Genomic DNA, 13,685 nt, shown 5'->3' on the forward strand with positions numbered 1-13,685 from the left:
TGTAAAGCTGATTAAAAGTTCAGAAAGTTCAAAGTGTTCCATTGATGTTACTCCATTTATATTTCTAGAAGCCCATCTTTCTCTGCCCTCTCTCCAAGTCTATCAAATCACAGAGCCCCATGTACCTGCCAATTGTAGGATTCTTCCCAAGCAATTGTGTGCCACAGTCTTCTGGAATTTAGTCTAAAAAAGAGCAGTTCTGTTTTTTGAGCTGTAAAACACCAAAAGTGTATTTCCTTCACTTTGAAAATTCCACAAATAGTTAAGAAGTGCAGTTTTCTTAGGGAACAAACAGGATGCCCTGTGCAGGAAGGGGAACAATACGTATATAACATTCTGGTTAACAGGTCATCTAAAGTTATTCTACATCCACCAAAGGCCTAGACTCATAGGGCACAATCCTAACCCACTTTCTGCACTTTCCTGCACTGACATAAGGGCAATGAAGCTTCGTGATAAGGGAACAAGCATTCCATTACTTTGAGGAGGTCTCCATGAGTGCCACCCAACTGCAGGATGCACCACATGTCCCATTGGCGTTCCTATGCCAGTGCTGGAAAGTTGGTTAGGATTTGGATCATACTTGCATTTACCCAACTGGGATCACTGATGGGTATATATCCATTTCTGTGGATGCTAGCTAGATGATTTTGTGATTATCTTAGACAACTATGAGCCAAGCTAGGCCAAACATATCTAATTCACCCCCAATGTTCCCTTTTCCCTGCACCTTCAGGAGCAGGTGATATGAAGTGGAGAAATAGCAAATATACGGGGGGGTCTTAGTATTTTTCATGCCACCCATTCTGTCGTTCAAATCATCCCCCAAGCAACTGCCTCCTTAATGAATATGAACATATTCATTCTAGACATATGTTTGCAAGGCTACGCACACCACTGGCGTTCCTGGGGGGAGGGGCAAAATGCTAAGTTTTCCAGTCACCTGAATGCTGGTGTAAAGCAGCCCCTCCCCCTTGCCTTCAGAGCTATTTGCGACCTTCAAAGCCATTTGTGTCTCTTCCACTTTGCTTTCTTTACACTGGTATTCAGGCACTCGAAAAAAATGTGCCCCCCCCCAGGAACAACAGTGACACATGCATCTGAAAGATAGTCATGGAGAGCAGCTGGCAGGCAGAAAAAAAAATATATAACCAGTGCTTCTCTTCCAGTTCTTTACTTCACAACACTCCTCTCCCAAAACTGCTTTGAAAGGGGTGGGAAAAGACATCAGGAGTGAACTACCTCAGTTTCTATATAATGTCTTTTTGGTCTTATGTCTTAAAATGTTTCTCTCCTAGAATGCATCTGATAGTGATGTTTCCATTTATATCTACAAATGATGCTTACAGAGTCTGAATTAATGATCTACAATTTTGCTGCCCCCCATGGCTTTTTCTTGAAGTACAAACATCTGCAAGCAGAACATAGCACAGTAGTATAGCACTGCGTTCACAAGTGTAAACCTCAGAAGGGTCACAAACTGTAGTGCTGGTGGAGTGGAGAATTGTGACAAATTGTGGAGAACTATGAAGACAGATAAGTGAATGCTGATGATTAAACCAAAGTGCACCTTTAAAATCTACCTGATGATTTTAAGACCCATCTGAAAACTGAATGTTTGCAAAGGAAGGACTTCCTTGGGTATTCGGTAGCATTGGTTTTGCCAGGCAGCTTTCTTGATCCCTAAGGGATCTCTTCCCCCAACACACACGCATGTCCTACCAAGCCTCTGAGAGTTCAGGAGTGCCTTTTCTTGCTCCCACCTCTGTTATGGCTGTTGCCTCTGTGGATCACCAAGAAAGTGGGATGCAGCCTACAGACTATATGCAGATGACAGTACGTATGCATTGGGGTGAGAGGAAGATCACGACTGTTGCCATCATTCTTTGGAGGGTGCCATCTCAACTTGCAGTTATAAAAAACATATCTGTGAAAAAGAGCCCTTAGGACTGCAGCCCTCCAAAGACTTCCCATTCTTATCAAAATCCATTGTGTGTTCTCTGTTGGTACACAAAATGGTCCCTGAAATGGTTGAAATGGTTAAAGAAAGTGTTGTTTCTGAATTGTAATCTGTTAGTAAGAGTTAACTCACAACAGGAAGACTTGGTCTTTGCTGACTAAAAGAACCAGTGGTGACAAAGGTTTAAGGCAGTAGTTCTCAAACTGTGTGCCATGGCTCCCCAGGGAGCCACAGAAAACAGCCAGAGGAGCTGTGGAATCCTTGTGAAAAACCTGCCGCCCTCTAAAATGTATAGGATTGGGGAGCCATGGCCAATGGCCCAACAGGTCAAAGGAACCACTAATCAAAAAAGTGTGGCGACCACTGGTTTAAGCAATTCATTGGGCAAAGGGATCATCTGTCTCTTTAGACTTTCATACCTCATCTCCACAAAGCCAATTCATTTTAAGCCCCCAAAACTCTGTTTCTTGCTCCACAGCTTGCTCATAGAATTTTTCATTTCTTCATTTCTCAGTGTGTAAATGATAGGGTTCAACATAGGAGTGAGGATTGTGTAAAACAGAGCAAACACTTTATCCACTGGTAAGGTGGTGGAAGGCCGGACATAGATGAAGAGGCAAGGCCCAAAGAGTAGCACCACAACGGTGAAGTGGGAAGCACAGGTGGAGAGTGCTTTGCGCCTCCCCTCAGAGGACTGTGTGCGGAGGGTGATTAAGATGACGGCATAGGACACAACCAGCACCACAAAGCATCCCAAGGCAATCATTCCAGTATTGGCAATGACCAGGGCTCCAACGATGTGAGTGTCACTGCAGGCCAGCTTCAATAAGGGGTAGACATCACAGAAATAGTGGTCAATCTCATTAGGCCCACAGAAAGGCAGCTTTATGGTCAGAAGGGTCTGTACTATTGAATGCACAAACCCTCCCAGCCAGGTGGCAATCACCAGCTGGTGGCACAGTCGCTTGTTCATGATGGTCATATAGTGAAGGGGCTTGCAGATGGCAACGTAGCGGTCATAAGCCATCACGGTGAGGATCAGGATCTCAGTGCAGCCAAAAATATGCACCGAAAAGAGCTGCGTGATGCAACCCTCAAATGAAATGCTCTTCTCCTTTGCAAGCAAATCTCCTATCAGTTTTGGCACCGTGGCCGACGCGTAGCAGATGTCAACAAATGATAGGACAGAGAGGAAGAAGTACATGGGTGTGTGGAGGCGCTGACTCGCCTTCACGGTGATCACAATAAGAAAGTTCCCCAGTACAATCACTAAGTAGATGAGCAGAAACAGGAGAAAGCAAGCTTGCTCGACCTGCTCATTTTGGGATAGACCTAACAGGATGAATTCTGTCACATTATTTGTAAGTTCCATTGGCTTAGAGGAGGACTATATTTTGAATACAGTTCATCGGCAGTAATGTAGAAAAAGAACTGAAGATCGTTCACATACCCAGTCCAGGAATATAATGTCAGCTAAAAGAGTTCTTCCTTCCTTCTGTAAAACACATCAAAACAATAAACATCACAATCATTAGATGGAAATAGATATTACTGCCTAATTGACCCCAAACAACAGGAGTCACCAAAGCTGGTACTTTGACAAGATCATCTAGTCATCATGATATACAAGCTTGCATATTTTTCAAAGTTTCTGTTTCACTTTCCCCAAAGGGCAGCCCAAATCTGACAAAATTCCCCCGTAGCGAGGCAGCAGCACCAGCATGGCTTGTGCTGCATCCTCCAGGAGAAACCAGCAGTCTGGAGGTCTCCTCAAGGTAATGACACATTTTGGGAAAAGACTCAGCCTTTCAACAGTGGCTACAGGTCTACTGGAACCTGCACCTGCTAAATCACCAGCACAAATCTGAGTGGATCCATATTGGCTGATCTCACCCAGTAAGGAGGATGGGATATGGTGCGCTCCAGCACTGCTGATCCCACCCCTCTCCTGGACCCAATCCACCCATTCAGTGCTGCCAATATCCTATCCCCCTTTCTGGCCTCAATCCACCTTCCCAGGTTTACTTGGACTCGAACCAGCAAAACCTTCGATGCTGGTCCAAGTAGACCCATTCGAGCAGCAGAGGCTTACCCCCCAGGCAACAAATGCTGCCTTACCTGAAGATCTCCAGGACTGCCCCCTCGCAGGATGCAGCACACACTTCCGTGGTGCAGCTGCATTGGTTACAAGGTGGATAGGACTGAGCTGTTAATAAAGATTATAGGTCAGTCACCTTTAAGTTAAGAACATCAACAGCAAGATCAATGTAGCGCTTAAGGAAAAAAAGCTACAGCGGCTATAGAGGTCAGGCACAGTTTTGGAAGTCGTTTCTGGCAGAAGGGCAGGAATGCATCCGTGAAGAAAAAGATACCACCTGGCATGGGGGTGAGGTTACATATCCTTCTTATGTGTGAACTACCATGAAGATTAGAGGGGGATCAGAGTGGTCTGTGACCAGGAGCCACAGGACCCGCATGGATCAGATTCAAATGTGCTGATTTAGTGCACTGGAGTTCAATTGAAATATACAAAAGAAAATGGGATCAAACTACACATGACATTAAAACATGCTGAGATTAAAACTAGACCATATGGGTACAAACTGCAGGAGAGGAGATTCTGGTTGATGTCAGGAAAAATTTATTGACAGTAAGGATGGTTTGGCTGTGGAACAAATTGCCAAGGGTGGTGGTAGATTCTCCCTCACTGGAGATCTGGAGAGGCTCAACAGGCACCTGCCGGAGATGCTCTAGGACAGTGATTTTCAACCACTGTGCTATGGCACACTGGTGTGCCATGGATGGTCTGCAAGTGTGCCACAGGAATTTGGGGATGAGCATTTATTAGCAGGGCAATTGGGGGGTGTGAGCCTCCTACCAGCAGCATGGTGTTCCTTGACAATGGTCCAAAACCTGATGGTGTGCCTTGACCATTTTAGTGCCTTGTCAGTCAGTGAGCCATGAGATGAGAAAGACTGAAAACCGCTGCTCTAGGAGGATTTCCTGCTACAAGCAGGGGGTTTGACTAGATGGCCTTTTCGATTTCTTCCAACTCTATGTTTCTATGATTAAAATAAGCCTGACAGCCCTAATAGACCAAAAATCATGCATCGGAGTTTAAGAGGTTGATGGGCTTGGTTTTTCCCCAAGTAAGTAGCAGCCAGGGAGGAGGCCCCCATGGATTGAGAACAGAGTAGAGGTTAGGAGAATTTTAATCCTAACCTCCACCAGATTCCAAATCCAGACTGACCTCTTGTGCACTCAGTGGCATCACTTGGGTTTGTGATACCCGGTGCAGGAGGCCAGCCCGGTGATGGACCTCCTCCCATGCAGTGGCTGGGGCAATGCCCTAGGCAGCGGGCATGGTGATGTACCATTGTCCCACCCCCCACTGGTTTTTTGGTTATAACTTTTGATTGAATTCAATGTGGTTTGTTTCATTGCATTCTGCATGAAATTACACATCGATTGACACAATGGTATTATTCGTAAACATCAAGATTTCAAAAATTTTGACAAGTAGTGGTGTCACCCTCCCATGCGTGTCACCCAATATGGCCCGTGCACCCCGCACTCCTAAGTGATGCCACTGTGTACACTATTTATAAAGGTGGAGGGAAAAATTTATTGGTGAGAATGGTCGCTTTTTCCTTTGGTAAATTGTATCTACAATAAGGGGACAATCCAGACTGGGTCCTGGGTGGTGTAGGGTTAAAACTCCCACTCTGTTATTGTCTTGAGCTGTGTGTGTGTGTGTGGGGGGGGGGGTCTCAATCTGCCTCTCTACTTAGGTAAAATAAGCCTGACAGCTCTGATAGACATAAAATCATGCATAGGAGTTTATTATCCTAAACCTAAGCTCCTGTTAGAAAGGGTTAGAAATATAAAGAAATAGCTTCCATATTAATTTACTTTAGTGTCCATCTGCTACCAGTGGTTCCCAACCTTTAAGGTACCACAGACCACTGAGGCAAAAATTGGAACTGTCATGAACCACATCCAACCCCCACCCCTGCACACAAAAAATACATTTAAATTTGTAATTCAGGTGACTATCATTATCCACAGGGGTTCTGTTCCCGGAACACCATGGGTATTTGCAACCAGCTGTTTTTGGCCCCCTCAGAAAGCTGAGGTCCTGTCAGTCTGGAGGCTCTTCTGAAGCCTGCAGAGACCATGGGCATCCTCCTGTGACCTCTGCAGGCTTCAGAATGAAGTCTGGACTCATTTAAAGGTGACTTCCAGTTTTTGCTGCAAACCAGAAATCACCTTTAAATGATTCCAGGCTACAATCTGAAGCCTGCAAAGGCCACGGGTGGACATGCATGGCCTCTGAGGGCTTCAGAAGAGCCTCCAGAGGCGAGAGGAGAAATCTGCTGGTACCAAACCCACGGATAAGGCAGGCTGTCTGTAATTAGAAGATATTTATTAGGGATTTATTAGTTATAGAGATTTGTGGTTTGCTCCCAGCTCCAGCTGCAGGTTGTCTGTTCTCCACCCTCTCTGGTGGTCCATGGGGTACTGTTCACTCAGAGAGATACTGGAAGTGATCAAAGGCTATTTTTTTCCTGAAAGAAAAAATCACGGACCACTTTTCAGTTTCTCACAGACCACCTTTGGTCCCCAGACCAGGGGTTGGCAACCAGTGTGCTACACATTAGGAAATAATGAAGCTGAAATAATGAGGCTTACCCTAGAAACAGCTTTACCACTTTCGGATTGCTGCAACTCTGCACTGGACCACTAGTGAGATTCTCGATGTTCAGCTGCAAAGTCAGAAGCTTGCTTAGCATTGAAGGCTTTCCGCACTGAAGCTGTCTACTCATGTGTACGTGACACTTTCCAAATTGATTGAGAAGCCTGACTCTTATTGCACCTGCCATCCATCTCCTTCTACAGCCAGTTACCTTAACTGGGCAAGTTGGCAATCATTCTTCTCATTGTACTAAGCCATGATAAAAACTTTTAAGTCCACAATGCATTGTTCCCTCCAGGCCCCTGAGGACCAGCCCAGAGTTCAGTGGCAATTAAGCTCTGCCCAGTTTATCCTGGCAGGCAACATCCCACAGTTCCACCTAAAGATACACAGGGATTACTTCTGGAATCTTTTGCCAAAACTGATGTAACATTACGTTCTGAGTGCTTCTTTATAACCAGCTTTTAATTGCACCCAAGGGGATGCATCCTGAGCACTCCTAGAATATTTCCTGGATAGTCTCAAAGTCACAGAATCAGGAAGCTAAGAAAAATGGCCTTGATCCAGTGGTGTGCATGCGCAATGGCCATTCTGTGCATGTAGAGCCTTAAAAAAATAATAAATCTGCACCGACCATTTGTTTGGAATGGAGATGAACATGTTGGTATAAATTCAGCACCTGCCCCCAGTTCCATCAGCCAAACAGTGGATTAGAACCATGATTATTCATAAAAGAGGATCATGAAAGAGGTGGGCTGAACTATCCAGCTTCCTTGACACCTTTACAGTGATTGGCAGTGATGAAACTGGGAGAGCCATAAGATGGTCCTGGGTTCACAGCCAGGGTGGATCGCGCAAAGGAGAGGTTTGGCAAGGCAGGTGTCTGCCCCAAGTTGCTGGGGGGGAAAGCTAGACAGGACCCACTGCATATTCTAATTGTTGTCTGACTGTAGAATAGATAAATATGGTCCTAATTTCCATCAAATTCAGCTTCATCTTTGTTTATGTGGGGGGGGGGGGAATACCTGGGACTCAATGTCATTACATTGACATTGGGGAAAATGATTAAGGGATGGGGGGGCAATGTCAACAACTGCCAAAATTGCTGATGTGTTCAAGCCTTCCCAGGGGCCCTAAGGCAGATACCAATATTCTTGCTGGGGACTTGGAACTCTGGTATAACGCATCCTGCAAGAATGCCAGCTGCCCAGTAGCTACCTGGGGATGCCACCTTCTGCCACCTCAGATGGAAGCTAACTGGAAAGTTGCATCATTCTCCTGACTTCTGTGCACACACCAGGGTTGATTTCAGAGGTTGGCCAGGTTGTGTACTGGCTAAGGGTCCATGCCCATCAGATCACACCCTTCATCACTTATGGCATCACTTATGGCAGAAGCCAACTCTTCATCACTTATGGCAGAAGTAGTGCCCAATGCACCATCAAACATGAGCACAGGGTCACCAGTCAGAAACACCAGCAAGCTCTTGCAGGCACTCACAGCAGCATTTGGTGCACTAATGAGCCGGGAAGCAGTTGGCTGTAGCCTCTGAACATTGCGGCCCTTATAGTCATAAATTCAAGGAAACTGAGATGTAGCCCTATTGTGACAGAAGCCCACTTCTCCTACATGCATCACTGGGACTGTAACATCTAGGAAAGCACTTGTTTACGAAAGGACCTAGTTACTGAATGGAGAGAGAAAGATACTCTGCACAATGCAGTTCTACCTTTTTTATCACTGGTTCATGTGTACCAGGGCTTGCTTGCCCTTCTTTTTAATTCAGATGTGTAGAGGTACATGATTGTGTGGTAAAGAAAGGACATTCTTCATATTTGAATTGGAGATCTAGGTTTCTGTCTCATGACTCAATATTTTGTTGCCTTGGGCAAAACTTTGATCCCCTGGCCTCCATTCCCATCTGTAAAATTTAAACAATAAGCAATTGCTTGAGAAGATGTGCAGGTGTTTTTTCTCCTTTACTGAGGAGGGGTTGAGGTCCTCTGGAGCAGGATGGAGCCCAGAATTCAAATTTGCAATTCTAAGGAATGGATTCTTGTACAGCAGCTAAGGGCTCAGTGCTAACTAGTGCGCACAGGCTCTCTACTGGCGTGCACTGTTTCAAACAGGCCATAAGGCATGTTTGCGGGCCCTAGCGCAGGTTCAACGCTGGTGCTAGCCCAGCGCTAGCCGGTGCTGGGCTAACGCAGGTGGAGTATTGGAGCTCCGCCACTTGGGGGTTACGTGGATGGCCAAACAGGTGGAGGCATGGGGAGAGGCAGGGAGGAGGTGTTCCGGGGTGGGGAGAGGCAGAGGGAGGGCAGGGAGAGGGCGGGAAAGAGGTGTGCCAGGGGAGGGAGTGGGGTGGGAGGGAGGTGGGACCAGTGGAGCTTTGCTCCACCAGATCCTGAGCTTCCATATCAGGTTGTCCACCTGACACGGAGGCTCTGAATTGTACACCAACTCTCAGATCGTCATAGAATTGAGTAGCCCCATTATGGGGCTGCTTGCTTTACCCAGGGGAAGGAGACTAAGGTTTCCTTCTCCCGAAAACGCAGCAGCTGCCTGGGGTACACTGAAGCCCCATGCATCGGGCAGTTCAAGATTGGGCTGTTGGTCTGAAGACTGCTTGCAAAGCTTTCATTTGAAATTGGGCCTCGTGAAATCCAATCTCAAATGGAAAATCCAGTCTAGAACTAGACATGGAATCTCCTCTCTCTGGCTTCACATGATAAAGGTTTAAGTAGTCCAACTGATGACAGCCTGAGAATATCCAGAGAAACAATCTGTTAAAGGCACTGTTTTCCTTATTCAATTATGAATGGAACAGAAGTAGGGCTGGTGAACGGGGCTTAAATGAGCAGAGAAGCTAAGATGGGCCAATGGGCACAAACACCAGCTGCTTCTGGATATATTAGAGCCCTTGATACCTCTGCAGCACTTCAATAACTGTGCCAATATTAAACAGGCTAGACAGACAGGAGATAGAGATATCAGATTCCAGTCAGCTTCAAGGGGAAAAAAATTGGACAAAGGCTATGTAGTATTTTCAACAGTAGTCGTAAATAATGGTCGCATTCAAATTTTCCTACAGAGAGAATAAATAGCTAAGAAGCCATTTTGTACATCTTCCTCAGTGTACAAACACACACCCAAAAATATGGTCCTTTGCTCCAGTAGAACCAACACAGTAGTGACTCCGAAAATAATTACCCATCTGTATTTATGTAACCACTGATTTTGCAAAACAGGTGTGACATTTTTCTAATATGAGCCAGAACTTCACATCTCACTTTTCATTTCCCAACTGAAATTCTTTTGCTCCACAGCTTTCTCATTGCATTTTTCACCTCTTCATTCCGTAGCGTATAAATCAAAGGATTTAGCATAGGAGTGATGATGGTGTAGAACAGAGCCACACTCTTATCCTGTGAAAATGTGGTGGAAGGTCTCAGGTAGATGAAAATACATGGCCCAAAATATAAGATCACAACAGCGATGTGAGAGGCACAGGTGGAGAGAGCTTTGAGGCGTCCTTCAGATGAATGACTTCTCAGCATAACTAGGATGCTAATGTATGAAATGGTCAAAACAAGAAAGCTAATTAGAGAAATCATGCCGCTATTAGCAATGACAATGAGACCAACAATGTAAGTGTCAGTGCAGGCCAATTTCAGTAAAGGATGAACATCACAGAAATAGTGATCAATTACGTTGGGTCCACAGAAGGGGAGATGTGTGGTGAGAAGAGTCTGAACTATTGAATGTATGAACCCTCCTAGCCAAGAAACAACCACCATCCAACTGCATACGCACTTGTTCATGATAGCTGTGTAAAGGAGAGGTTTGCAGATTGCAATGTACCGGTCATATGCCATTGCTGTGAGAACAAAGATTTCAGTGCCACCCAATAAATGGATGAAGAATAGCTGTGCTATGCAACCAAAATAGGGGATGGTTTTCTTCTCAACAAGGAGATCAGCAATCAACTTGGGAGCAGTAACGGTAGAGTAGCAAATATCTACGAAGGAGAGGCAACCGAGGAAGAAATACATGGGGGAGTTCAGACGGGGGCTGCTCTTGATTGTAACAATGATAAGCAGATTCCCCAGCAGGATTGCGGTGAACATGATCAAAAACATTCCAAAACAGAATATCTGTAAGTCATGATTCTGGGTCAGTCCCAAGAGGATGAATTCAGACACGTTGCTTCTGATCTTCATGTGTTTGGAGTTAACGGAGATGGGGTATAGCACACAGTTAAGCCACCTGTCATCGTACAAAATGAGGAATAGCATGAACTGAGAGCATTCTTCTGATACATAACAGTGAAAAATCAGCACATCTAAGAAGAATATAAAAACTTCATGTATTCCCAGGAGGCTCATTCCAAAAAGCCAAGACAATATTTCACTCTATACATGTCTCAGATAATCTGAAGAACTGAAATAAAAATGAATATGTACTCATATGAAAACGCTAGGAAATGTATCAGAAAAATAAAATAATTCATTGGAAGAACCAAAGAAATGGTAATAATGACCACAACTCGCTATTAACCCTCTTAGAAACAAAAATAATATTCAAATACAGTACATTTGTTTTAACAATAGTACAAAAAACATGTAGGCTGACCTGCATTCACTTTGAACTTCTGAACATCCCTTTCATCTCATTGTTGACTCCATATGTCACTTTTGCTCCAAAATCAGCCAATGAAACTTGCTTAAGGTTCAGTCCTATCCAATTTTCCAGTACTGGTTGCAGTTGCACCAGTGGGAAGTGTGCTGCATCCTGTGGTGGAGGGGCAGTCACTGGGGCCTTCTCAAGGTATGGGAACATATGTTTCATTACCATGGGGCTGCATATGGCTACACTGGAACTGGGAAGTTGGGTGGGATTGGGCCCTTAATCAACCAGGTTATTACACTCTCTGTGTTATGTATGTATAAAAATCAGTACAATTAAACAACCAAAAATATCAAAAGAGAAGCAATACAAACAATAGCAACCAGAAAGAACTTTTTAATGGAACAAAACTAATAATTCTATAACGCCTGGCAAAAACCCCAGGTTTTCAACAGGTAACAGAAGAACAAACATGGAGGGATGGAACCACAGCTCCAAGGCAGGATATTCCAGAATGTGAAGCCCCCACTGAGAAGGCCATCTCACAAGGAAATGCTTGCCAAGCCTATGAAAGCAGCAGAATCCATAAGAGCCTCCTTAACAAATCTGACACATTACACACATCTTGGAGATGGGAGCACTCTGCCTTGTATTGGTACAATCAGTGGAATCAGCTCACACACATACGCACACCTAAATACATATGTCTCCTAGGAAAACTCCTCACCTGTTGCATTTCTTCCAGCCATACAGCTGCTAGAGAACAGAAACTCATCAGAAAACACAAACCACAAATCTTATTTTATCTGCCACAGAAGGAAGCTCTGACAAGTGAATGGAGCTAGGAACAAATAGTTTGAGTTAAATGTATTCATCTTTTTGTTAAATATTACATTTGATGCTGGGAGCCCCACATTAGAAGCTCTATGCCGTTAACATCTGTGTATCAAACGGAAATCCTATGGGTTCAGTTTCTCCTGACATCCATGGAAGGACATTGCAAACCCTCTGGAGCAAATGACTTGCTTTGGTGCAGCCACATGCAATGAAGCTTCCACATCCCCCTCCCCCTTGCAAAGTACCTTTGAGAGAAGGGACCAGAGGAAAGGGAGTTTTTAGCCCTCAAATGTCTCTCTCCTACCCACTGTGTTTACTGCCAACAGTGTCCTGGATGCATTTTTATCTTGCAAACAAGGATCTGGAAACCTGTGGGAATAAAAACAACTATCAATCATTCATGGAGGTGTCAAGTCTGCAATTAAATGGGGATAGTTCATTTTTTCTTTAGTTTACTTACCAATAGCTCAACTCAGAAACTGTCTTAAATATGACATACTCCCAGCAGCTGTGCATAAGATTGCAGCCTAAATGTAGTATATACTTTCAAAACTACTGATGATGATCTACCTTACCGGAATCTTGTGAGAATATCAGCCCTATCCTCCCCTCACTCTGCAATACAGCCACACTAGAAGGGCTGGTGCCGTATCCTGTGGGGGGAGGGGAGACTTGGGAGAGGTAAGGGGAAATATTTTAGCCCTTCAACTGCCAACAGGTTTCCTCAGACATGCACCAGCTCTTCAGCCAGCATAAGTTTGTGGAGAGAAATGCAGCTGCTATTGGAGGGGGTAGCATCTGGCACAAGTTGCCCACATCGGGTGTCACCCCCTCCCAACTCCCCCACTCCACCCTCCCCCCTGCCTTGTTCCTTCCTCCCCCACCCCGTACCTTCCTCTCTCCACCCTGTTCCACCTCCCCCGCCAACCTACCTGGTTCAGTGGCCACTCTGGCCTAACCATCAGCAGGCTGTGATGGCCATAAAGCACATTCCTCCATCAGTATGCTAGTTCCATGCGTATAAGATTGGGCCATCAATGTACAAGGAAATACAGTTTCCCTCCCTCGCTTTAGTGAACAATAAGACAGACTATGCATAAAAACAGAATTAAAGGCAAAAGCCTTGGACTAGATAGAAATCCAGATGAATATTTCTTAGTATGATTATCAACCATCTGCTTGCTTAAATCACTTATAGCAAATGTGCATCATTACCTGGATAGACTTTCTTTGGTGTTGTCTCCTCATCCACAAAGGTACCCTTTTCACTTCTGATCCCAACTCTCTCTCTCTCTCTCTCTCTCTCTCTCTCTCTCTCTCTCTCTCTCTCTCTCTTTCTCTCTCTCGCCAAAGATTAATCAGGATTCTCTTTCCTTCTTCAGTGAATGAATGAACTACCCTTGATCACTGTGCAGTTCTTTTTTATCTGTAATTTCTCAGAGTACCTCAGAGAACATTTCTCTCCCCCTACAGGAGGAGGCTAGGAGAAGCCATTGATGCTTCCTTGCACTCTTTAAAATTGTTGTTTCAACACTATCGGTGGGAAATTGTCTCTCTTGCCAG

The 13,685-nt window shown here is 44.8% G+C and overlaps 2 protein-coding genes across 2 annotated transcripts; both read right to left on the reverse strand.

Annotated features, from left to right (window-relative positions):
• Window positions 1-2,399: 2,399 nt before the first annotated feature.
• On the reverse strand, window positions 2,400-3,332 carry LOC136644763 (olfactory receptor 4S2-like). Its single transcript, XM_066620891.1, has one exon. The coding sequence runs from the start codon at window positions 3,330-3,332 to the stop codon at window positions 2,400-2,402; it is 933 nt and encodes a 310-aa protein (XP_066476988.1).
• A 6,620-nt stretch (window positions 3,333-9,952) lies between these two features.
• LOC136655057 (olfactory receptor 4S2-like) lies at window positions 9,953-10,879 on the reverse strand. The gene has a single exon (XM_066631507.1). The coding sequence runs from the start codon at window positions 10,877-10,879 to the stop codon at window positions 9,953-9,955; it is 927 nt and encodes a 308-aa protein (XP_066487604.1).
• Between the last annotated feature and the right edge of the window lie 2,806 nt (window positions 10,880-13,685).

Source organism: Tiliqua scincoides, chromosome 1, assembly GCF_035046505.1.
Source record: "Tiliqua scincoides isolate rTilSci1 chromosome 1, rTilSci1.hap2, whole genome shotgun sequence".
Taxonomy (NCBI): domain Eukaryota; kingdom Metazoa; phylum Chordata; class Lepidosauria; order Squamata; family Scincidae; genus Tiliqua; species Tiliqua scincoides.

Excerpts from the sequence above, each read along its gene's own strand:
- LOC136644763 (XM_066620891.1), bottom strand. The coding sequence starts at position 3,332 with ATGGAACTTACAAATAATGTGACAGAATTCATCCTGTTAGGTCTATCC.
- LOC136655057 (XM_066631507.1), bottom strand. The coding sequence starts at position 10,879 with ATGAAGATCAGAAGCAACGTGTCTGAATTCATCCTCTTGGGACTGACC.